The sequence below is a fragment of the Scyliorhinus torazame genome, chromosome 22 (assembly GCF_047496885.1).
Source record: "Scyliorhinus torazame isolate Kashiwa2021f chromosome 22, sScyTor2.1, whole genome shotgun sequence".
Taxonomy (NCBI): domain Eukaryota; kingdom Metazoa; phylum Chordata; class Chondrichthyes; order Carcharhiniformes; family Scyliorhinidae; genus Scyliorhinus; species Scyliorhinus torazame.
In genome coordinates, this window is record NC_092728.1 from 90,609,367 (window position 1) to 90,636,161 (window position 26,795).

The 26,795-nt window shown below is 46.2% G+C and overlaps 1 protein-coding gene across 1 annotated transcript in view; it reads left to right on the forward strand.

The window, feature by feature from the left end:
- Positions 1–23,652, forward strand: part of LOC140399198 (protein CutA homolog) — a 35,745-nt gene extending 12,093 nt beyond the window's left edge. Inside the window, exons 3-6 of the mRNA XM_072488550.1 lie at positions 11,865–11,924; positions 14,659–14,704; positions 16,778–16,827; positions 22,209–23,652. Of these exons, the coding sequence (XP_072344651.1) occupies positions 11,865–11,924; positions 14,659–14,704; positions 16,778–16,827; positions 22,209–22,311 (259 nt within the window). The 3' untranslated portion in view covers positions 22,312–23,652. The remainder of the gene's footprint in view (positions 1–11,864; positions 11,925–14,658; positions 14,705–16,777; positions 16,828–22,208) is intronic.
- Positions 23,653–26,795: the final 3,143 nt, after the last annotated feature.

The window sequence follows — 26,795 nt, forward strand, 5'->3', positions numbered from 1 at the left end:
GTGTATTGTTAAAAATTTCTGTTTTGTTATTGTTTCGTTTGCTTTGTAAGAGGGAAAAATTGTTGTTTGGAAACATTTTTCAATAAAATATATTTTTTTAAAAAGAGAATGCTCAAGGCCAACTACTGATAGGGCTGAAAGGTGATTGGAGGCAATGTGACAATGGCAACCTGCTCTCCACCGAATGAGTTTCTGATATCATCCAGAATTTATCTCGAGCATTGTCAGAGGGGGTTTCCCCAGTGATAGAGAGAGAAGGCAATCGGGAGAGTGCCAACCAATGTCATTTTCTGTGAATCTCCGTGAGCGACAAGAGCAAGGGCTTCAGAGCAGCATCTGTGGAGAGTAATAGCGTTAAGGGACGGGATTATCCGGCCTTTCTTGCTGACAGGATCCTCTGGTACCGCCAAAGTCCACCCCCCCCCCCCCCCCCCCCCGCCATGGGGTTCCCCCGCCCCTGGGGCCAGTGAACCATGCAAAACGCTGCAGACTTCACCAGGACCGGAAGATCCCACCAGGGACCAGTGGCCCGTTGCTTCCGCCACAGGAAAACCCATAACGGGGAGGGGTGGGGTGCCGCAAAATCTCAGCCAATGTTTCCGATCTGAAACAATTTGATGAAAGGTCATTGTGACCTGAAATGCTAATTCCGATTCTCTCCACAAATGCTGCCTGACCTGCTGAGTATTTACAGGGGGGGGAGGGGGGAGGGGGGGGGGGGTTTAGTTTAGCTTATGCCAAAAGATTATGGGGTTTAGTTATTTGTGTATTGTTAGAAATTTCTTTACTGTTAACGTTTGCTTTGTAAGAGGGAAAAAATTGTTGTTTGGAAAAAAAATTTCAATAAAATATATTCTAAAAAAACCCATAGCCGTTCCAATGTTTTCTAATCAGATAATTATCCAACTCCTTTGAGGAAGCCATGATTGAAGCTGCCTCCACAGTATGCTGACGCAGTAGATTTCTGAGCCCAGCCACCGATGATGTGAAAAAAGTTTCCCTTCATGTCAACTTTGGTTCTTTTCCCACTTATCTTAAAATCAGGATGTGGAGATGCCGGCGTTGGACTGGGCTAGGCACAGTAAGAAGCTTTACAACACCAGGTTAAAGGGACGCTTATGTTGGGGAGGTTAAGGGGTTCCTTTGGCGTGGGGTTCCATGTCCAGATCAGGGCGCTCTTATCTATCAGGAGTTGAGGTGACTGGCTGGGAAAGCTCATTCTGAAACAGCATGACCCACCCTTTCCATTTTTTGAAGTGTTTAAAAATACGGCAGTACGAACCCAGCAAGGCAGTTGGCTCTGCTTTTCCCACCTGAGACAGCACTTTCAGAAAAAAATATCAAACAATTCTGCACTTTGTTTTGAAGGTGAACACTCTCTAGTTTTAAAATTCTTACTTGTGACAATAAAAAGATTACTATTAGACTCCACTGACACAGAGAAATCAGTCACAAGTACAGCTGGTTCACTGGTCACTTTGTTGAGTTGCTGAATGAGTTACTGGAAATCCGCCCATGTTAATTTCATGTAGCTTTTGAATAATAAACGGCCAGAATTTACGATTAGACAACTGGGGCTCTTTCTGGGGAAGGTGGGACCTCTACAGACAGGATGGTCTACATCTGAACCTGCGGGGCACAAATATCCTGGGGGGGAGATTTGTTAGTGCTCTTTGGGGGGGTTTAAACTAATGCAGCAGGGGCATGGGAACCTGGATTGTAGTTTTAGGGTAAGGGAGAATGAGAGTATAGAGGTCAGGAGCTCAGATTTGACGTCGCAGGAGGGGGCCAGTGTTCAGGTAGGTGGTTTGAAGTGTGTCTACTTCAATGCCAGGAGTATACGAAATAAGGTAGGGGAACTGGCAGCATGGGTTGGTACCTGGGACTTCGATGTTGTGGCCATTTCGGAAACATGGATAGAGCAGGGACAGGAATGGATGTTGCAGGTTCCGGGGTTTAGGTGTTTTAGTAAGCTCAGAGAAGGAGGCAAAAGAGGGGGAGGTGTGGCGCTGCTAGTCAAGAGCAGTATTACAGTGGCGGAGAGGATGCTAGATGGGGACTCATCTTCCGAGGTAGTATGGGCTGAGGTTAGAAACATGAAAGGAGAGGTCACACTGTTGGGAGTCTTCTATAGGCCTCCAAATAGTTCTAGGGATGTAGAGGAAAGGATGGCGAGGATGATCCTGGATAAGAGCGAAAGTAACAGGGTAGTTATTATGGGAGACTTTAACTTTCCAAATATTGACTGGAAAAGATATAGTTCGAGTACATTAGATGGGTCGTTTTTTGTACAGTGTGTGCAGGAGGGTTCCCTGACACAGTTTGTTGACAGGCCAACAAGAGGTGAGGCCACATTGGATTTGGTTTTGGGTAATGAACCAGGCCAGGTGTTGGATTTGGAGGTAGGTGAGCACTTTGGGGACAGTGACCACAATTCGGTGACGTTTACGTTAAGGATGGAAAGGGATAAGTATACACCGCAGGGCAAGAGTTATAGCTGGGGGAAGGGAAATTATGATGCCATTAGATGTGACTTGGGGGGGATAAGGTGGAGAAGTAGGCTGCAAGTGTTGGACACACTGGATAAGTGGAGCTTGTTCAAGGATCAGCTACTGCGTGTTCTTGATAAGTATGTACCGGTCAGGCAGGGAGGAAGGTGCCGAGCGAGGGAACCGTGGTTTACCAAAGAAGTGGAATCTCTTGTTAAGAGGAAGAAGGAGGCCTATGTGAAGATGAGGTGTGAAGTTTCAGTTGGGGCGATGGATAGTTACAAGGTAGCGAGGAAGGATCTAAAGAGAGAGCTAAGACGAGCAAGGAGGGGACATGAGAAGTATTTGGCAGGAAGGATCAAGGAAAACCCAAAAGCTTTCTATAGGTATGTCAGGAATAAGCGAATGACTAGGGAAAGAGTAGGACCAGTCAAGGACAGGGATGGGAAGTTGTGTGTAGAGTCTGAAGAGATAGGCGAGATACTAAATGAATATTTTTCGTCAGTATTCACTCAGGAAAAAGATAATGTTGTGGAGGAGAATGCTGAGCTCCAGGTAAATAGATTAGATGGCATTGAGGTACGTAGGGAAGAGGTGTTGGCAATTCTGGACAGGCTGAAAATAGATAAGTCCCCGGGACCTGATGGGATTTATCCTAGGATTCTCTGGGAGGCCAGGGAAGAGATTGCTGGACCATTGGCTTTGATTTTTATGTCATCATTGGCTACAGGAATAGTGCCAGAGGACTGGAGGATAGCAAATGTGGTCCCTTTGTTCAAAAAGGGGAGCAGAGACAACCCCGGCAACTGTAGACCGGTGAGCCTCACGTCTGTAGTGGGTAAAGTCTTGGAGGGGATTATAAGAGACAAGATTTATAATCATCTAGATAGGAATAATATGATCAGGGATAGTCAGCATGGCTTTGTGAAGGGTAGGTCATGCCTCACAAACCTTATTGAGTTCTTTGAGAAGGTGACTGAACAGGTAGACGAGGGTAGAGCAGTTGATGTGGTGTATATGGATTTCAGCAAAGCGTTTGATAAGGTTCCCCACGGTCGGCTATTGCAGAAAATACGGAGGCTGGGGATTGAGGGTGATTTAGAGATGTGGATCAGAAATTGGCTAGCTGAAAGAAGACAGAGGGTGGTGGTTGATGGGAAATGTTCAGAATGGAGTTCAGTCACAAGTGGAGTACCACAAGGATCTGTTCTGGGGCCGTTGCTGTTTGTCATTTTTATCAATGACCTAGAGGAAGGCGCAGAAGGGTGGGTGAGTAAATTTGCAGACGATACTAAAGTCGGTGGTGTCGATAGTGTGGAAGGAAGTAGCAGGTTACAGAGGGATATAGATAAGCTGCAGTGCTGGGCTGAGAGGTGGCAAATGGAGTTTAATGTAGAGAAGTGTGAGGTGATTCACTTTGGAAGGAATAACAGGAATGTGGAATATTTGGCTAATGGAAAAGTTCTTGAAAGTGTGGATGAGCAGAGGGATCTAGGTGTCCATGTACATAGATCCCTGAAAGTTGCCACCCAGGTTGATAGGGTGGTGAAGAAGGCCTATGGAGTGTTGGCCTTTATTGGTAGAGGGATTGAGTTCCGGAGTCAGGAGGTCATGTTGCAGCTGTACAGAACTCTGGTACGGCCGCATTTGGAGTATTGCGTACAGTTCTGGTCACCGCATTATAGGAAGGACGTGGAGGCTTTGGAACGGGTGCAGAGGAGATTTACCAGGATGTTGCCTGGTGTGGAGGGAAAATCTTATGAGGAAAGGCTGATGGACTTGAGGTTGTTTTCGTTAGGGAGAAGAAGGTTAAGAGGAGACTTAATAGAGGCATACAAAATGATCAGAGGGTTAGATAGGGTGGACAGTGAGAGCCTTCTCCCGCGGATGGAAATGGCTAGCACGAGGGGACATAGCCTTAAACTGAGGGGTAATAGATATAGGACAGAGGTCAGAGGTAGGTTCTTTACGCAAAGAGTAGTGAGGCCGTGGAATGCCCTCCCTGCTACAGTAGTGAACTCGCCAATATTGAGGGCATTTAAAAGTTTATTGGATAAACATATGGATGATAATGGTATAGTGTAGGTTAGATGGCTTTTGTTTTGGTGCAACATCGTGGGCCGAAGGGCCTGTACTGCGCTGTATTGTTCTATGTTCTATGTTCTAACACTGAGCTAACGGCGGCCAGAGATCGTTTTATGCACAAATTAGACAACAACTTCAGGTGAGCTGATGCACGCAGTTAAAGACAAAAATCCGGAAGTTTCTGTCCTATATGTGCCCTTCCTTCTTAAACAGCAGAAAACCAGTGGGCAGGATTCTCCGGTCCCCCAGCCGCCTGTTTCCCGGTGGCGCGCCGTTCGCTGGCGGCGGGATTCTATCTGCCGCTTGTCAATGGGATTTCCGACGCCATCGGGGATGAGCTGCCGATGGGAAAAGTGAATCCCGACGACCAGAGAATTCTGACCAGTATCTTGTTGCGTGGGATTTTCTGACCCTTATGCCAGCAGAATCCTCCTGTGCCACCAAAGGCACCTCCCCCCCATGGCTGGTTCCCCGGTGGCGGGGAGGGAGAGCCGTACAAAACACCATAGACTTTGTCGGGATTGTAAGATCCAGACACAGGCTAATGATGAGGTGCCTTCGCTGTGGGAAAACACTCTGGGAGGGGGCACGCTGTCTGATTCATCGTTAAAAAGTATTGAACAGGGTACAGTACTTTCCTTGTAGTTAGGGCATGTCCATTTCAAATTAACCGCCTTTTCTGATGGCGCAACAAGTCTTAATTACTGTCAAATGAACTCTTACACTGAAAAGTTTTTCCAAGTTTGGTGCACACTCCTTCAGTTTTATTTGTTGTAGACTTGAGAAAAATCATGATTTTATAACCTTTTTAATTATTTTTTCTTTTCCTCTTAATCCCATATATATATGGGATTAGAAAGTTAGAAAAAATGTGGAGGTCACTTAATATTTTGAAGGTACAAGCCTAGGTGGGATAGAGCAAAGGAATCTCAGGGTACAAATACTTTATTAAGATTAAAAAAAAAAAAATTTGGCATATCCAATTATTTTCTTCCAATTAAGGGGCAATTTAGCGTGGCCAATCCACCTATCCTGCACATCTTTGCTTTGTGGGGGTGAAACCCACGCAGGCATGGGGAGAATGTGCAAACTCCACACAGGACAGTGACCCAGAGTCGGGATCGAACCTGGGACCTCGGCGCCGTGAGGCAGCAGCACTAACTACAGCGCCACCGTGCTGCCTATCAGGGTACAAATACTAATAATTAAAAGTTAGGCCACTGATCAGCAAAGCCACAAAAAAATAATTCAAGCACTGGGCTTTATATCTAGAGGGATAGAATTGAAAGTTAGGGAAGTTGTGTTAAACCGGTATCAATCTTGGTTACAACTAGAGAGTCCTGAGTGAAGTTCTTGTCAAATTAATAATGATAATCGCTTATTGTCACAAGGAGGCTTCAATGAAGTTACTGTGAAAAACCCCTAGTTGCCACATTCTGATGCCTGTTCGGGGAGGCCGGTATGGGAATTGAACCCGCGCTGCTGGTCTTGTTCTGCATCATAAGCCAACTGTTTATCCCACTGTACCAAACCAGTCGCTAAATTATAACACAGATAACGAGGCACTGGAGAGAGTGCATGGATTTACAAGGATGATACCAGAATTTGTGGTCGACAAATCCAGAAAAGATTGACAGGTCAGGTCTCTTTTCTCATGAACAGAAAAGGCTGAGGAGTGACCTAATCCGTGGGGCAACACGGTAGCCTTGTGGATAGCACAATTGCTTCACAGCTCCAGGGTCCCAGGTTCGATTCCGGCTTGGGTCACTGTCTGTGCGGAGTCTGCACGTCCTCCCCGTGTGTGCGTGGGTTTCCTCCGGGTGCTCCGGTTTCCTCCCACAGTCCAAAGATGTGCAGGTTAGGTGGATTGGCCATGATAAATTGCCCTTAGTGTCCAAAATTGCCCTTAGTGTTGGGTGGGGTTACTGGGTTATGGGGATAGGGTGGCGGTGTTGACCTTGGGGAGGGTGCTCTTTCTAAGAGCCGGTGCAGACTCGATGGGCCGAATGGCCGAATGGGCGGGGGGGCAGCATAACCAGAGACCATTTGTGTAAAAAAGTCACCAAGAAATCTAATTGAGAGTTCAGGTAAAACTTTAATCTTTACCCAAAGAGTGGAGAGATTGTGGAACTCACTGCTGCATGGAGTGGTTGAAGCAAATGGTATAGATACATTAAGGGAACAGATTAGATTTTTTTAGATTTATTGTCACGTGTACGGAGGTACGGTGAAAAGCCAGATTGTTCCATACATGAAAAACATGGGACAAACGATAGATACAAGATGTAAATACATAGATGTAGACATCGGGTGAAGCATACGGAGTATAGTGCTCCTCAGTAGAGAAGATGCGTAGAGAGATCAGTTCAGTCCCTAAGAGTCAGGAGTTTGGTAACAGCGGAAAAGAAGTTGTTTTTGAATCTGTTCTTGTGTCTTCTCAGACTTTTGTATCTTTTGTCCAATGGAAGAAGTTGGAAGAGTGAATAACCCGGGTGGGAGGAGTCTTTGATTATGCTGCCCGTTTTCTCAAGGCAGCGGGAGGTCAATGGACTGTGCTGTGTTCACGACTCTCTGTAGTTTCTTACGGTCTTGGGCCGAGCAGTTGCCATACCAGGCTGTGATACAGCCAGATAGGATGCTTTCTATGGTGCATCTGTAAAAGTTGGTAAGAGGCAATGTGGCCATGCCGAAATTCCTAGTTTCCTGAGGAAGTACAGGCACTGCTGTGTTTGGGGTACAATGATAGATTTAGATGAGTAAAGGTGGGAGGCAGCTGGAGTGGATTGTAAACACTGGCGTGGACTAGTTGAGCCAAACGGCCTGTGACTGTGGGCTTGATCGAACAGCCTTGTTGCACCCTACTCGGGACGTGATGAGGCCGTTAACCCTCATAAGATTTGCGATGCTCAGGACGCCCGGCGAGACCTGACGAGATCTCGCAAGATGTCGCAAGCTGGATCTCACCCTCACTGGATCTCGCCTTCGCTGCATTTTGCGTGTGCTGGCGGGATCCAGATTAATATATTTAAGTGAGCAGTTTGGCGTGGATTCTCCCAAGGCCCAGATTCAAAAGCCCGTGCGTGGGAGAACTCGCCTTGGTGTTTAGCACTGGTCTATACATACATGGACAAGGTGTAGCGACACCTGGGAGGGGTGTGGGGTGGGGGGGATGGGGGTGGGAGGGGTGGGGGGTCTCCCAGGCCATCAGAAGCCCCTCTAGACAGGGTTGTACCCAGGCTCTCCTGCTGCCTTCTGGGCACCTTGGCAGTGCCAGCCTTGCACCCTGACAGAGCCACCTAGGCACTCTGGCAGTGCCACCCTGGCACTGTCAGAGTGCACGGGTAGCACTGCCAGGCTGTCAGGGGCACTCTTCACAGGTTAGTGTCAAGATGCCTGAGGGCCTGGTTGGCACTGCCAGGGATCAGGTCTGGGGGTGCCCTGCCTTTATGAGGTGGGATGAGGGGTGGCTTGAGGACCTCCTAGCGGGTAAATTAGGACTTTGAGGGGGGTGGGGGGGTCTGGAGGCCACTGTGGGAGGGTCTAGAATTTGGGCGTCACAATCTCTTCCTGCAGAGGAAATGAAGGTAAATGCAGCCTTGGCGAGGCATTCCTCAATAATAAGCTTCTTACTAAGTTATTGCTCAATGCTTCAAATTGAATTGGTCACACTTTTATTTTGAACGTTTAGCAGGAGATTTGCGTTTGAAGAGAATTTGTTAAAAAAACCAAGAACAATTGGTACAATTGAGATAAACATTACTCTGCATTCTTTCGGTTGCAACCCTTCAGCACCCTGAAATCTGAGGTTGGTTTAATATTAATCCATTCGGCCACAGGTGTTTATATATGCGGTTTAAACAGTTCCAGTGCAAAAATATTCTTTCAAACTCTATTTGAACATTGTTAGTATATGATGGTTTGAGGGCAAATCAACATCTGACATGTGGGAGGCTTTCAAGTGTCAGTTGAAAGGAATTCAGGACCGGCATGTTCCTGTGAGGAAGAAGGATAAATACGGCAATTTTCGGGAACCTTGGATAACGAGAGATATTGTAGGCCTCGTCAAAAAGAAAAAGGAGGCATTTGTCAGGGCTAAAAGGCTGGGAACAGACGAAGCCTGCGTGGAATATAAGGAAAGTAGGAAGGAACTTAAGCAAGGAGTCAGGAGGGCTAGAAGGGGTCACGAAAAGTCATTGGCAAATAGGGTTAAGGAAAATCCCAAGGCTTTTTACACGTACATAAAAAACAAGAGGGTAGCCAGGGAAAGGGTTGGCCCACTGAAGGATAGGCAAGGGAATCTATGTGTGGAGCCAGAGGAAATGGGCGAGGTACTAAATGAATACTTTGCATCAGTATTCACCAAAGAGAGGAAATTGGTAGATGTTGAGTCTGGAGAAGGGTGTGTAGATAGCCTGGGTCACATTGAGATCCAAAAAGACGAGGTGTTGGGTGTCTTAAAAAATATTAAGGTAGATAAGTCCCCAGGGCCTGATGGGATCTACCCCAGAATACTGAAGGAGGCTGGAGAGGAAATTGCTGAGGCATTGACAGAAATCTTTGGATCCTCACTGTCTTCAGGGGATGTCCCGGAGGACTGGAGAATAGCCAATGTTGTTCCTCTGTTTAAGAAGGGTAGCAAGGATAATCCAGGGAACTACAGGCCGGTGAGCCTTACTTCAGTGGTAGGGAAATTACTGGAGAATTCTTCGAGACAGGATCTACTCCCATTTGGAAGCAAATGGACGTATTAGTGAGAGGCAGCATGGTTTTGTGAAGGGGAGGTCGTGTCTCACGAACCTGATAGAGTTTTTCGAGGAGGTCACTAAGATGATTGATGCAGGTAGGGCAGTGGATGTTGTCTATAACATCCAGTAAGGCCTTTGACAAGGTCCCTCATGGTAGACTAGTACAAAAGGTGAAGTCACACGGGATCAGGGGTGAGCTGGCAAGGTGGATACAGAACTGGCTAGGTCATAGAAGGCAGAAAGTAGCAATGGAAGGATGCTTTTCTAATTGGAGGGCTGTGACCAGTGGTGTTCCACAGGGATCAGTGCTGGGACCTTTGCTCTTTGTAGTATATATAAATGATTTGGAGGAAAATGTAACTGGTCTGATTAGTAAGTTTGCAGACGACACAAAGGTTGGTGGAATTGCGGATAGCGATGAGGACTGTCAGAGGATACAGCAGGATTTAGATTGTTTGGAGACTTGGGCGGAGAGATGGCAGATGGAGTTTAATCCGGACAAATGTGAGGTAATGCATTTTGGAAGGTCTAATGCAGGTAGGGAATATACAGTGAATGGTAGAACCCTCAAAAGTATTGAAAGTCAAAGAGATCTAGGAGTACAGGTCCACAGGTCATTGAAAGGGGCAACACAGGTGGAGAAGGTAGTCAAGAAGGCATACGGCATGCTTGCCTTCATTGGCCGGGGCATTGAGTATAAGAATTGGCAAGTCATGTTGCAGCTGTATAGAACCTTAGTTAGGCCACACTTGGAGTATAGTGTTCAATTCTGGTCGCCACACTACCAGAAGGATGTGGAGGCTTTAGAGAGGGTGCAGAAGAGATTTACCAGAATGTTGCCTGGTATGGAGGGCATTAGCTATGAGGAGCGGTTGAATAAACTCAGTTTGTTCTCACTGGAACGACGGAGGTTGAGGGGAGACCTGATAGAGGTCTACAAAATTATGAGGGGCATAGACAGAGTGGATAGTCAGAGGCTTTTCCCCAGGGTAGAGGGGTCAATTACTAGGGGGCATAGGTTTAAGGTGAGAGGGGCAAGGTTTAGAGTAGATGTACGATGCAAGTTTTTTACGCAGAGGGTAGTGGGTGCCTGGAACTCGCTACCGGAGGAGGTGGTGGAAGCAGGGACGATAGTGACATTTAAGGGGCATCTTGACAAATACATGAATAGGATGGGAATAGAGGGATACGGACCCAGGAAGTGTAGAAGATTGTAGTTTAGTCGGGCAGCATGGTCGGCACGGGCTTGGAGGGCTGAAGGGCCTGTTCCTGTGCTGTACATTTCTTTGTTCTTTGATGTACCGCATTTTCTCATTCACATGCCTTGGGAAGAAGTAAAAATTGTAGAGGCTAAATTAAATTATTTTCCCTTGAACTGTACACAGTTTATGAAATGTAATATGTTCTTATTACAGAGAAATGTCATTACCGAGATCTAATGTTAGGAGGGTTTACATAAAAACGTAGAAAGTATGAGCAGGATTAGGCCACTCGGCCCTTTGAGCCTGCTCCACCATTCAGTATAATCATGGCTGTTCCTGCCCTCTCCCATACCCTTTAACACCTTTAGAGTCTGGAAATCTATTTTTTTTCTTCTATTACCTCTATCTGCAAAGTATTTGTTCTATATTTCTGTCATGTGTCAACATTTTCCTTTGAATAAAATACCAGCGAGGACCATCCCCGTGTTGGTGCCTCGTGATTTTCCTACATTCACTTCCAAAGGTTTGTGTGTCAGTTTGGTCTCTACGTTCCGTGGGTTTTGTGATCCTTTAGATAATGTGGGTAATGTGTAGACTTCCCTCGGCAAGATGCAGCCTTATTGGCAGACTCGTGCAGCCTTGAAAGGAATTGTGCCACTGGTCTGTCCCTTTCGCCTCGAAACGGAAATTATTGCGTGACCTCACAGAGATAACGATTGTGTGGTGATAGAAAGGTGCCGTTGACATCAGTCACCCCTCCGGAAAACCTCTTTTCTCTCTGTGCCAGTCAGGGTGTAAAATAGTTCTGAATGCTTGGCTTCCTTCTCGCACTAAACTGCTGGAAGTAGAAACTGGCTGATGCTACAAGAATTTTCAGGTTGAGCAGACAAACTGCAATTGTAATTCCAGAATTGTGTGGGAACAGCAAGTAAAGTTCTGAGTCTCGCCGAATTGCCACGGTAACTTGATGGTTCTGGTGACACATTAAGGATCAGAAAGGGAGGGATGGCAGGTGGTTAGCACTGCTGCCTCACGGATCTGAGGTCCCGGGTTCGAATCCCAGCCCTGGGTCACTGTCCGTGTGGAGTTTGTACATTCTCCCCGTGTTTGCGTGGGTTTCACCCCCACAATCCAATGCTGTGCAGGGTGGGTGGATTGGCCACGCTAAATCGCCCCTTAATTGGAAAAAAATAATTGGGTACTCTAAATTTATATTATAAAGGATGAGAAAGGGCAACTGCAAGAATAATAAAATGAAGTAATAGAATAACCTTCAAATCTTAAAACACAGGGGTGGCTTCACGTGGTTTGTTAATTAACTTCTCTTTAACCTCCTTCCTCAGAACCATTATGGAGAAGAAGCTGGCTGCCTGTGTGAACATTGTACCAGAGGTGTTTTCCATGTAAGTTGAAGAGACAGAAAGAATCTTTGTTTCAAGGTTTAGCCGTCAGCAAACTGTTCACAAGAATTCACACTTGTGCCTAATTCCGTAACAATAGGTGTCGTCTGGAAACTCAGCAGTGTGCAAGCAAAGCAAAACTTCCACACAAAGGTTTGTGAGAATTTGTCCTGCTGAGGAGACCTTAATTACAGAACCAAGTGAGATGTGGAAAAGGGGGACAAACGGTTAGTGAGAAGGCAGGAGTATAAAGGAATATGGAGTAAGGGCAGGGAGTTGGGATTTTTAAAAATCTGCATGGATTTCCTCCGGGTGCTCCGGTTTCCTGCCACAGTCCAAAGATGTGCAGGTTAGGTGGATTGGCCATGCTAAATTGCCCCTTAGTGTCCAAAGGTTAGGTAGGGTTACTGAGTTATGGGGATAGGGTGGGGGAGTGGACCTAGGTGGGGTGCTCTTTCGGAGAGTCAGTGCAGAGTCGATGGGCTGAATGGCCTTTTCTGCACTATAGGAATTCTAAGTCAGTTCTATTCATAGAATCATAGGTTCCGAAAGGGCACTCTCCCTAGGCCACTCCCCTGCCCCATTCCCGCAACCCAACCGGCACATCTTGTGATACTAAGGGGCAATTTAGCATGGCCAATCCACCTGACCTGCACATCTTTGGACTGTGGGAGGAAACCGGAGCACCGGGAGGAAACCCACCCAGACACGGGGAGAAAGTGCAAAATCCACAGTCACCCAATTGAACCCGGATCTCTGGCGTTGTGAGGCAGCAGTGCTAACCACCGTGCCGCCTAACTAAATGCTACAACAGGCCCAATGGGATGAATTACTTTTTTATGCATCTTGGACTTCAATCATTTTGTCATTAAAAATTTGCTTACTTGTCGCTATTAATCCTGATAAGATTTTCATGTCTCCACCATGGCGGAGGCGGAAGAGACTCTCATCACAGCGCATGCGCGGGGATGCCGTGAGCGACCGCTAACGCTCCCGCGCATGCGCCGCCCGGCAATGTAATTTCCACGCCAGCTGGCGGGGCACTTCCGCCAGCTGGCGGGGCGGAAATCAGCACGGCGCGGACCCAGCCCCTCAAGGTTAGGGCTCGGCTCCCCAAGATGCGGAGGATTCCGCACCTTTGGGGCGGCGCGATGCCCGACTGATTTGCGCCGTTTTTGGCGCCGGTCGGCGGACATCACGCCGATACCGGAGAATTTAGCCCAGGGTGTTTTTAGTTTCGTTTTGAGAGCTGGATACCTGCAGGAAAAGCAAGCAGCTGTATAAGGATCTCTCTGCGATCTAAGGACTGTCTCCAGATCATTTGGGCGATTTCAAAGTGATAACTGCTCTCATAACCCGAATGCTCCTGGGCCTCGTACACTATCCTTATCAAGTTCCACTAGTACTCTGTGTACCAGTGAATTGGCTAATATCCTCACCCTCTAATTCCTCCACAGCCTTGTCCCTCCCCATCAAAGTGACGTTCTGGAGGCATCCTTCGTTTCTGGGACCTGGATTACTGTTTGCTTTCCAATCCTTCCATGTTACTGGTTGATTTATCAGTTGTCATGTCATTGTCTTCTGAAATTCTAACTATTTCATTCTACTGGCTCCTTCTGCTTGGTCTTAAAGAGCACCAGGATCTTATATTTTGGAAATACCTGGGGGAAAAGGCTCTGCGTAGAAATGAGCAATCTGAAAATAAATTGCCTTTATATGTAACAACGATGTCATATAACTAACCAGTTCTGTGGAAGGGTCATTTGGACTCGAAACGTTGGGCGGAATTTACCGAGCAACCCGTCGCGGCGGAGCCGGCCCGCCAGCAGGACTTTCTGGTCCCGCCATTGTCAATGGAATTTCCCGTTGACTGCACCCCTTGTCGCCAGGAAACCCGTGCGCTGTCCGTGGGTCCGGAATATCCCGCCGGCGTGTACAGCCGATAGATTCCGCCCAGTAATTCTGTTTCGCGCTCCACGGAGTCTGCACGCACTCCCCCTGTCTGCGTGGGTTTCCTCCGGGTGCTCCGGTTTCCTCCCACAGTCCAAAGACGAGCAGGTTAGGTGGATTGGCCAGGCTAAATTGCCCTTAATGACCAAAAAGGTTAGGAGGGGTTATTGGGTTACGGGGATAGGGCGGAAGTGAGGGCTTGAGTGGGTCGGTGCAGACTCGATGGGCCGAATGGCCTCCTTCTGCACTGTATGTTCTAAGTTCTTTTTAAGATGCTCATTAGATGCTGAGTTTATCCAGCAATTTCTGTTTTTATTATGTTCGATAACTATTTCTGTTGGACAAAACACCCTTAAAGATACTTTCAACACCCAGAAATCAGTAAGGACAGAGTGAGCTGTTCACTTTAAATTTCATCTATATGTAATGTACGAAAGATGTAAGTAGCAGTTACAATTGCCCTGGATGTTTACTGGAATAACCAATGGCACTTGAAAGCCTTGTGCAGTTTTGAAGCTTGCCCTTTACTATGTCGAACAAGAGCAACAGATGGAGCAACTTTAGAATTGCAGCTTAATGTCAATGTACTATTAATCAATTACCTTGCCAAGGGCATTGCTAGTTAAACATGTGACATTGAGTAGCTATGTGGAAGTGTCTTACAATAAACCAGCTTGAACCTATAAGTTCAGACTGGATTGATTCCTCCGCTGTAACCCATGGTTGTGAGTAACAATAACTGCCTCTGCCCAGCTGACCACTGTGTTTCTTCCCATCAAATGTTCAGGTACAACTGGGACAGTGAAATAACAGAAACCATTGAAGTTTTAATGGTGAGTTGCTGCATGAATCTATTTTTCAAAGCATGGAAAGAATTTTCAAAATCCGGCCTTTTGTTTCTTTTGTCTAAGATGGCTTGCCATCTTGATTGGAGGGTAGTTAATATAACTCCGCTATTCAAAAAGGGAGGTAGAGAGAAAACCGGGACCTGTAGACCGATGAGCCAAACGTCGGCAGTAGGGAAGTCCATTATCAAGGATTTCATAGAAAAGCATTTGGAAAGCAGTGGTGTAATCAGACAAAGTCAGCATGGATTTCGAAAGGAAGATCATGCTTGACAAATCTACTAGAATTCTTTGAAGATATAATTGGTAGAGTTGACCAGGAAGAACCGGTGGATGTGGTTTATTTAGACTGTCGAAGGCTTTTGACAAGGTCTCCCATAGCAGATTACTATGCAAAGTTAAAGCGCATGTGAAAGCTGGTTAGCAGACAGTAAGCAGAAATTTGGAATAAATGGATCTTTTTCTGATTGGCAGGCAACGTCTAGGATCTATGCCAGGACCCAAACTGTTCACATTATATATTAATGATTTGGACGAGGGAACGTAATGTGTTATCTCCAAATTTGCAGATGATACAAAGTTGGGTGGGAGAGTGAGCTGTGAGGAGGAGGAAGAGATGCTTCAGTGGGATTTGGACAGGCTGAGTGAGTGGGCATATGCATGGCAGATGCAGTATAATGTGGATAAATGTGAGGTTATCTGCTTCGATAGCAAAAATAGGAAGGCAGATTACTATTTGACTGGGTGTAAATTGAGAGAAGTGGACACTCAGCAAGATCTTGGTGTTCTCGTGCATCAGTCGCTGAAAATAAGCGCGCAGGTATAGCAGGCAGTAAAGAAGGTAAATGGTATGTTGGCTCCCATAGCGAGAGAATTTGAATATAGGGATGTTTTACTGCAATTGTATAAGGCATTGGTGAGGCCCCACCTGGAGTAGTGTGTGCAGTTTTGCTGTTCTTATCTGAGGAAGGATGTCCTTGCCAAGGCGGGAGTGCAGTGAAGGTTTACCAGGCTGATTCCTGGGATGACGGGACTGTCATATAGGGAGAGACTAAGACAGTTAGGATTATATTCATCGGAGATTAGAAGAGTGAGAGGGGATCTCACAGAAACTTATAAAATTCCAACAGGATTAGACAGGGTAGATTCAGAAAGAATGTTCCCGATGGTAGGGGGTCCGGAACTAGAGGTCTTAATTTGAGGCTGAGGGATGAACCTTTTAGGACTGAGGTGAGGAGAGATTTATTCACCCAGAGTGGTGAATCTGTGGAATTCACTACCACAGAAAGTAGTTGAGGCCAAAACATTGTGTAATTCCAAGAAGGAATTAGATATAGCTCTTGGGACTAAAGGAATCAAGGGGTATTGGGGGGAAGGCGGGAATCGTCATGAATGGTCGGAGCAGGCTTGAGGGACCGAATGGCCTCCTCCTGCTTCTATTTTCTATGTATGTTTTTATGTGAATGACTGACTGGCATTGCACCGTCCATAGGCCATGTGGTGGGGCTGTGGGGATCTGAATTTGGGGCTCAGGCATTTGAACTGAAATGCGAGGGGGCTTCCACTACCCAATTTAGGCAAGTGGGCCCCAGCAGGCAATCTGGTTTCTGTCCTCATCGCCTCTATAACAGACCGGCCTGGATTGTGTCTGCTGGTAGGAGCTCACCCAAACGGATGTGGAAATTGTGCATCTCCGTCTTTCCAGGTCACTGCATCAAGACTTTAAAATAAAATCTTAGCCTTTTGAAAGGCTGCAAGGGAAAACGCAACATGTGGCGGACGCAACCCAATGAAGGGTTAAATGTATGGGAATGGGCAGACATGATAGATGATGAATTGCAGCTGGGCCTGCATGTTGGTGTGGGAAGGGTTGCTTGGCTTGGCTCCCCAGGGCATCCTCTCTGGAGGGCGGCAGTGCAATATTCGTAGATTTTCCAATGAAGGGAAAGCAAGAGAACACCATTTAAGAACAAGGTGGCAGCACCAGCCTCGCCTTCTGGCAAGATCAAACTTAATTAGTCACATTTGAAGACTAATAGGAGATTTTCTATATTTCTGTAGGTGATAAAAACAAGAAGCACAAAAATGCGCGAACTGACAGAATTTATCAGGTGAGTGTATTCATTACCCAAGGGTGTGACAGTGGCAGGATTTACCTTGTCACTTACAGGTTCTTTCTAAAAGGTATTTTAAGAATACAAGATCCCAATGAAAGTGGAAAGACCATTCAGCCCCTTCCATGAACATAAAAACACAGAAAATATGAGCAGGAGTAGGCCATTTGGCCCTTCCAGCCCACTCCAGCGATGAGGACAGAACTCAGATTGCCTGTTGGGGACTACTTTCCTTAATTGGGTAGTGAAAGCCCCCTAGCATTTCAATATGTCCATGGCCGATCCTCTCTCTCAATGCCATACTCCAGTGTTCTCCCCAGAGTCTTGAGACCTTTAGAGTCCAGAAATCTATTTCCTTAAATATATTCAGTGACCGGGCCTCCACAGCCTTCTGAGATAGAATTCCATAGGTTCACTATCCTTTGGGGGAAGATGCTTCTCATCTCAATCCTAAATAGCCTATCCTGAGACTGTGACCCTTTGCTGTAGACCCACTAGTCGGAGGAAACCGCATCCTTGCTGTCTGTCCTGCCCTGTCAGAATTGTATGTTTCCATTAGATCCCTCCTTCCAAACTCCAGAGGATATAGACCCAATGAAACCAGAATACAGGCCCAGCTGACCCAAATTATGAACTATACATCTTATCCTGAACTTAAATAGAATCCCTAAGTGCAGCAGGGGGCCATTCGGCCCATCGAGTCTACGCGAACCCTTCGAATGAGCACTATACCCATGCACACTAACCTGTCCACCCCACCCTATCCCTGTAATCCCATAACCTAACCTGCACATCCTGGGCACTAAAGGACAATTTAGCATGGCCAATCCACCTAGCCTGAGCATCTTTGGACTGTGGGAGGAAACCCACACAGACACGGGGGAGAACGTGCAAACTTAACCCACTTCATGTCCTCAGAGAAGATTACTCAAAATTTCAAACTGACCCACAAATGCAATCAAGCAAGAACTCCAGAATATTATTAAAATCTAATTGGGTTGTGCTTCCAGTGCGGAACCTTCCATTATCTCATTGGCAGAATGAACCATCATTCTGTACTTTGCAACTTGTCCTTACTTTAATTTCAGAATTAATGGATTAATGAATTGTGGATTGCAACAATTATAGTTGTGAGTATCAATCACTCAATTGGATGTAACGATTAGAGATGGGAAAACAAGTTACTGAGAAGGAAACTTCTGGAATTTGGAATCCACAGTTTACATGAACAAGTTTGTTTTTCAGTCTCTTTTTTTTATATATGTCTCGAGGTCTGGCACACACTTGAATGATCATAGAAAGAAATCAGCTCATTTTCCAGCATATACCCCCCCACCCTGCTCGGTGATAAAGGCCTGCTCCTGTTCCCAGTTCTATCAGCCTTTCACAACAAGATCAGTATTTAGTTGGAAAAAGATTTTGTTCCTGATCTTGATCCGGATGCTGAAATACAGTCTGAATTTGCAACTTTGCACGTGTACAGAACATCACAAATTACTATTATACTGAAGCAACCTCACGAAAACAGGCGATATGGTCAGTTACCTTATTGTTGTTGGGGCATTGATCTACAAATTAGCTGCTGTGTCTCCCGAAAAGGTTAGGGTGTCCCGAGCTTATGAAAGGAGCTTTTACTGATCTGCATTCTGCAAGGTTGTAATTTCACCCCTAAGAGCCACTCTATACTCCTAATCTGTCTGAGAATCAGTCCACTTTATCCCACGTAATCCAGCCTGGAGGCAATGCTACCAGTTTTATGTACAGGTACTTAGCAAATTAAAAAGAACAAAAGCATAATCTTACAACAGGTATTAAGAACAAAAATAAAAAGGACATCATTGCAACACCAAAATCTAAATCTGGGTGAAAACCAAAACCTGCAAATATAGGTTGTAGGTTCTACATCCACACGCTGAAGGAACCATTGGTCATTAGATAAACTCAAGGACTGTTTTGTTCTCCGATAATAGGCCATCAATTCCAAAATCGTTCACGTGGGGTCGATCTGGACCAATTAACACCTAAGGAGCTTAAAGTGCACAACGGTGGAAAAAGTAACTGGCAAAATCTTTAGTATATTGTCCCTGTGAAGGGCCCATGTTTTACTTAACCCTTTAGAAATATGCAGCGGCTGAGGTGAATATTTGCAGTTTAATCATTCAGCCCACACCTGAGAAGACACCTCTTGATTTCCAAATATAAGATGTCAGTTTTCAATACGAACAAAAAACAACTTGTATGTACATCTTGTTCATGATTTACATAAATCTTTTAAGTACTTGATGAATCAATTCTGGAGCAGTTCGCAAACTACGAATTAGATTTCCATGCATCTCATTTCTAAAAGCGAATCCTGCATTGAAACATACCAGTCGGGTAGGCACCATTGTATCATATTGTCGGCAGTGCTGTGAGCTGGAGTGTTTCAGTCACTGTAGCTCGTACTCAATTGCCTCAGTCTGAGGAGTTCCTCTACCTAACTGGCTTCAAATAGAACAAAATATGGAAGCACACGATCATTCCAGAGATTGGCTGCCTGAATCACCTCAATCAGTTACCAAGAATTTCAGGACCCAAACCATTCCCACTTTTTGACTATGATTCATCGATCACACTTCTGCTCCATTACTAAGGCCATTAATTTCCACCTTTGTAACATTGCCCCCCCCCCCCCCTGCCTCGGGCCTCAGTTTGTCTGCTGCTGAAACCCTTGTCTATGCCTTTGTTACATCTGGCCTTGACGATTCCAATGCACGCTGACGAGCCTCCTGTACGGTAGCACAGTGGTTACTTCACAGCGCCAGGGTCCCAGGTTCGATTCCCGGCTTGGGTCACTGTCTGTGTGGAGTCTGCACGTTCTCCCCGTGTCTGCGCGGGTTTCCTCCGGGTGCTCCGGTTTCCTCCCACAAGTCCCGAAAGACATGCTGTTGGGTGAATTGGACATTCTGAATTCTCCCTCTGTGTACCCAAATGTGGTGATTAGGGGATTTTCACAGTAACTTCATCGCAGTGTTAATGTAAGCCTACTTGTGACGATAAAGATTATTATTATTCAACCCTCTGTAATCTTCAAGTCATCCAAAGTTCTGCTGCTCATGCCCTTACTTGCATTCCATCCCATTTTGCCCATCACACAAACTTACTGCCCTCATTGGCTCCCGGTCAAAACAAAACAAATCAAATTTAAAACTTACATCCTTCTTCCATCTTTTCCAGCCACACAACCTTTCCAAGCTCTGTGCTCTTCTAATTCTGGCTTTCAGTTCTGGATTTTAACCGCTCCACCAATGGCGGCCGTGCCTTCAGCTGCCTCAGCCCTAAGCTCTGGAATTCCCTCCCTAAACCTCTCTGTGCCTCCAGCTCTCTTTCCCCCTTCAAGACGCACCTTAAAACCTACCTCTTTGACCAAGTCTTTGGTCATCTGTTCTATTGCCTTATGTGGCTTGCTGTTAAACTTTGTTTTCTAATGCTCCATGTTGTGACTTTGGGATGTTTTATTACATTAAAGACTAGTACGATCCCAGGCCAGACCGAAACAGTGACCGAAACCCCAATATTTTATTTTAATTTTGTAAGACTGTGAGGAAAGAATATCTCGCTTCAGGAGTGAATACACAAAGAAATAGGGTGGTATTTTAAAACAAACTTTATTGCAGTATTAAAGTCTTTAACATCACCACTGAAAACAGCTTAAAATTACCCCTTAAACAATACCACTCAATACAGTGAATACAATACCCTTACTTGTTATCTTTATTCCCACTTAAACAACAAGAAAATAAACCATCTCAGCTCTCAATCCACCCTAAATACCAGTGGCGCCGAATAATCCTTGTTTTACAGAGTTATTCTTTGAGAAAGAGATCTCGACACTGCTTTACAGGACAGATCTGACTCTGATCCAAACCCCTGCAGAAACTCTGGCTGGATGTCGTCAAAAGCTGCTTTCAACTGGCTTGTTTCAGTTCCCTCTTGTCCTCTGACAAGTCTGCATTGCTTTAAATAGTTAATCTCTTTTAACTAACTTACAGTGAGAGCAGAACTGTTTCACTGTACATGCCTTCATCCAATTCACTGTACATGCCTTCATCCAAATCAGAACTGATACTGAAAATGCTTTCTCAAAACTTTCTTTGTGCCTGATGCTGTAGCTCCATTCCAGCAATGACACATCTCACCAAGCTGAAATCTAATTAACTCCCCAGGGAATCCCCTTAATCAACTCAAGATTCGCATTAGCCCAAGCTTTTTGCAATGGTTAATTGTACCTCTGGCTCCTAAAACCTTTGTTGTCTTTCAAACCAAGATTTCTTTAAAAACATGACTTCAGCAGTCAAACACACTAACCCAGGCTTTTATCCCTTATTTCACCAAATACTTATAATCCTACATTCATCATAAGACGTAGGGGCAGAAGTAGGCCATTTGGCCCATTGGGTCTGCTCCACCATTCAATGATCATGACTGATCTGATGTGATAATCCTCAACTCCACTTTCCTGCCTTATCTCCATAATCCTTGTTTCCCTTACTGATTAAAATTTGTCTACCTCAGCCTTGAACATACTTAACGACCCAGCCTCTACAGCTCTCTACGGTAAAGAATTCCACAGATTCACTACCCTCTGAGAGAAGAAAGTCACCCTCATCTCTGTCTTAAATGGGCGACCCAACTCTGAGATTACGCTCTCTGGTCCTAGACTCTCCCAGAAGAGGTCCCACAAGAGGAAACATCCTCTCAGCATTTGCCCTGTCAAGCCCATGAGAATCGTATATGTCTCAATACGGCTGCCTCTCATTCTTCTAAACTCCAATGACTACAGGCCCAACCTACTCAACTTCTCATAAGAAAATTCCTCCACACCCGGGATTAACCTTGTGAACCTTCTCTGGACTGCCTCCAATTCCGGTATATCTTTCCTTGGATAACAGGAGCGAAACTGTTCACCGTATTCCAGGTGTGGTCTAACTGGTGCCTTGTATAGTTTTAGCAAGACTTTCCTAATTTTATACTCCAGTCCCTTTGAAATAAAAGCCAACATTCCATCTGCCTTCCCTATTACCTGCTGAACTTGCATGTTGGCTTTTAGTGATTTATGCACAAAGACCCCCAAATCCCTCTGTGCTGCAACTTTCTGCTGTCTTTCTCCATTTAATAAATCCAAGTTGTTGTTGTTTTATCCCTTAAAAGCTGGCAGGAATGAGATATAAGATCCAAAAAGGGGCAATAAGTCTTTATATCCTTGTTTCATTTATTTGTTCTGGATTGTACTGGGTCATGCTGGAAATTAAGTAAACATACAAAATTCTGAAATCAATTTTGCCAGAAAACCTGTCAAAACCTATCCCCTAAACTATTTATTTTCTCCCTCCACCCAGGTCAGTTCATCCTTTTGAAATTCCCGAGGTTATAAGTCTCTCAGTTGATCAAGGCAACCCATTATACTTGAAATGGATAGAAGAAACGGTGCCAGAAGAATGATATACTCATTGTTTAAAAAGAGTTCAATGTTCATTAGTTTTTTAAAACAATTGCTGTATAAATGAGAGACGTGACTTGTTTTTTAAAAAAAAACGCTGCAGCAAAACATAATTGCCCTTAGTGTTGGGCGGGGCTACTGGGTTATGGGGATAGGGTGGAGGTGTTGACCTTGGGTAGGGTGCTCTTTCCAAGGGCCGGTGCAGACTCGATGGGACGAATGGCCTCCTTCTGCACTGTAAATTCTATGATAATCTATGATAATAGTGAATACTCTGCAGAGGAGAGGAAGCCTTTATCCAGCCCAACGCAGTGAATGGCAATGTCATGTACTTGAAAGAACCCCGATGCAAATACATATATTGACTTTTCTCTACCTTCCGAAACTCTGGCTCCAGCCCCGCATGGCGTGATTTCCAGTGGCGGCTGGCCACTGGCCGTCAGCGAGATCTTCCAGTCCCACAGATGTCGGCCGTGTTTTGCGTGACATGCCCGTCCCCTTGCCGGGGAACCCACCATGGGGGGGGGGGTAGAGCCGGAAGATCCTGCTGGCAGGGAGGGACAGAAAGCCCTGCTCTTGGTCATCAATTTATAGATAAGCCAAGGACTAGCTTGGCCTTCAAAATGAAGACGCTGTCAGGCTTCAAATATCCCTGAACGAAAGTGTGTGGGAAATTACAACCAAAATGCTTATCTATTAGACTGGTGACCAAGAGCAGGGTTTTCTGGCCCTTCCTGCCAGCAACCAAAATGAAGGTATTTGCAAGTTTCCACGGCTGATTTTGGAATAGTAAGTAGTGATATTTCCTCTGGTCACAAATGAGAATGAAACGGTTTGAGTGACTGTAAAGTGGGTAAATCGGATTTGCACTGAGCAAACATTTCCAGCACATTAGTCACCAAAGAGAATTATAGTTAATGGTTTATAAAAAGAGTGAAACATCTCAGTTTTGTATTATTGGCGGTCATTTTTGCAGCCCGTCTTGGTGTTGGGACCTTCCAGTCCCGCAAAACTCAAATGGACATTTGGCTGGCCCACCGCATCCTCTGTTCCATGGCAGGACTGGAAAATCCCGGCCCATTAAAATTAAAACATTTACATTTTTTAAAAAAAAAGACAAGGATAGCGAAGTGATAAAAACATTTTGTAGCTTAATTATGACTTTTAGAACTGAATCTTGATTGTTAGCTCGTTAAAACACAGCAGGATTGTTTTATAGCAGCTTATTCATCATAAGTTTTAAAAAATGAAGTTAGCTAATCGAGCTTTAGTACAATGTTTTTACTGTTGTCTAATAGATTTGTGTGCAGCTGCCTGTTCAATTAAAAAATGTATTTTCTGTTGTTTGGGAGGTTTCTCTGAAAACAGCGTGAAATGACCAGCTTTTCTTTTGAAAAGTGCGGCACAGATTTTTGAAAATGGAACACCTTTAAATGAAAGATTAAAGCCGGAATTCACCGGCCATTGGGATTCTCTTTTCCCCCTGGCAGTGCCCCCCCACCCACGGGCTTCCCGGTGGCATGGGGGGACTTTAATGGGCAAATACCATTGACAAGCGGCAGGATGAGAATCCCGCCAGCAGAGAACGGAATGCCGTCGGGAAATACACGGCCAGGTGACCGGAGAATCCAGCCCAGTATATAAACACACGTGTGTGTGTGTGTGTGTGAGTGTATTCATTCCCATGGGCAGCCTGAAACAGACATGGTGTGGAAACGTGTGAAATCTGAGCAGACCTTACAGTCCCTCGTGTCTGCCCCGTCATTCAACAAGATCATGGCTGGGATTCTCCGTTTGAGAGACACCGGGCGAGATTCTCAGTTTCCCGAAGCTGATTCCGTAATCGGCGATCGGGCGGAGAATCCATTTTTATGACGGAATCGGGGCTCACTTGTCTAACTCATGCTCCGCCCCCTCCAAAACGGTGTCATCGCGCCGCTGGGACGACCTCAGATATCACCTGAAGGCCCCGATGGGCCGAGTTCACGACGACACGGGGGGGGGGGGGGGGGGGGTTGTGTGGTCACTCGGCGCGGCGGCTGCAGACTGTGTCCAGCGCCGTCACAGTCGGGCGGGAACCCTGCTGCTGGCCGGGAGGACTTCCGTGAGGGCTGGGGGGGGGCGGCGAGAGGGTGTCCAGGGGGGTCACTAACAGGCAGGTCGTGTCCGCGCACGGCCGGTGCCATTTTGTGCGGCGCGACCGCTGCAGGTTGTCGCCGTGCACATGCGTGGCCACGGACCCGGCAATTCTCCGACCGTTTATTTCGTGGGGGCCGGGGGTTTTACGTGGCGCGGCCGCCAGCCCCACCCCGGTTGGCGGATCGGTGAGGGGGCGCTGACGACTTTTCCCACATAAAACGCCACCGATCCTCCGCACTTGGGGCCAAATTCTCCGATTTTGAGGCTAAGAGTTCCCAACAGAAATTAAAAGGATGCAATTCGCTTTTCCATTGGGGGTGGTATTAGTTCCGGGATTCAGCGCAAATTTAGAGCAATTCCTGGCCCTGTGGGTGTCATAGCTGCTGGGGCCAGAATTAACACTAAAGAGCCTGACAGCTGGAGTTATTCTTTAGCGCTCCACACACACATTGCAGAAAGATGGCTCAGAGAAGACTTGCCCCCCCCCCCAAGGAGTTCAGAAGTCCGAGGTGGACCCACTGCTCGAAGCCAATGAGGAGAGGAGGGACACCCTGTTCCCCAAGGAGGGCCGCAGATTAAAGCCCGCCCTCCCCAACAGCAGGGGCCGGTGTTGCCAGCCAAACCAGGAGACCGATCCTGATCCTGAGGGGCCAGGGTCACTGGCAAGGCCCCTGCCCTGAGAGGGGCAGTGTACCAGGGAGGGTTCCAACGGCTCATTTGTGGTGAGCTCTGCTATTCCCCTGCTTCCTCTGCAATGGGGCAGCGCTTCTGAGGAGTGCCAACATCTGATGAGTCACTGATTGAGCTTGGCCACGGCCAATCCCTGGCTGATACCGCTGGGGTATGAGGATGTCCAGAGGGGCAGTCTGCGTGGGCTCCCACATCACCAGTGGGTCTCGGAACATTCACAGGACACAGTGAGCAATCAGCGATGTGAACAATCAGGAGCCTGTAAGTAGTACCAAAGGGGTGTGTTTACATCCACAAACTGCAGCAATGGCTGTCTGAGCCAGGCCACCCCGATCTCAAGGGTGAGGTCCTGAGCCCATGGACGTGGCACAATGTAATTCACCACTTCTATCCCCCGGTACGAAAGCCCGCCTGACAGAGCTTCCCGCTCTCCCTCAACAGGCGTGACGCCCAGACCCCGCTTGTAAATACTTGCTCCAATTTTCGCCCGCGAGACTTCTGCCTAAGAGGGTCGGAGCATAAAGCGTCCAACCCGTTAATGCTATTTAAATCAACGCAAATGACCGTTTTGCATGGACCCGCCGGCGTGGGGCGCAAACCTTGATAATGGCCATACGGCTCATGTAAACATTCTGATCTGGATCTTGCCCAGCGAGAGCGAGATCCAGATTGTGACGTTTCAAGATTTCATTAAATCTTGTGAGACCTTTCGAGCCTTGCGAGTGGCCTCTCGCGAGATTCAACTGCCTCGTCCCGACACCACGTCAGGCGCAGCGAGGCTGATAAATTGTGCCCAACATCTCCATGTCGACCAAGTCAAGCCCCTTGTATTTTTCAACCTGCACATAGGAAGCGCAAGGCAGGGGACAAACTCAGAACTAGAATAGGGCTGGAACAGGTTACATGATTGAAGCAGAGTTAGATTCTTAATATGTGACAATTATTAGGAGCACAGTGTTCTGGTGCCTGAGGAGGGTAGGGGGCATTCCTGGGATTGAGGCTCAGGAGAGCTCTTTCTGCCTAAAACGTAGCGTATCTGAACCATTAGTTATTACCCACCCACATCAGGAAATACTTAAAATACATAGTCGGGTTCGCCAACATCTGTTCAGAGGAACAGGAATCGGTTAGTCCACCAACCAATGTTCACACACACACCTCCTTGCAGCCAGTGTAGAATGGGCATCGGGAGAGGCCTGGGAACAACATCTGGCAATGCTCACAGCCAGAGAGTGCATAGCAGAACACAAAAAGGAAGAGAAAGTAGTGTGCATCTGCAAATGTGATATTTAAAAATATTTCACCTGTGAAATGCTTTCCTGAAACACCACAATAAAAAAACATGAGCTAGCTTGATCAATCCATTCTAACATCTTTGTAAAATTGAACCCAGATTACATTGTCGGTTCTTAATCTGAGAGAATGCTGGATAAATATACCAAATTGTCTTTCTTGGTGCTTGTTGACATAAGCACTCACTTTGTATAGAATGCTGTTACCTTTTCAAGCTGGGTGAGTTTTCTCAATTAGCAAAGAAAAACCTGATCAATATAGCCTGAAAGCACAGCTGATATCACAATAACGCTGACTTCAGTTAACAATAAGAAGCCTTAAAGTGTGTGTGCTGATGTGGGAGGATATGCCAGTAATTGCAGCA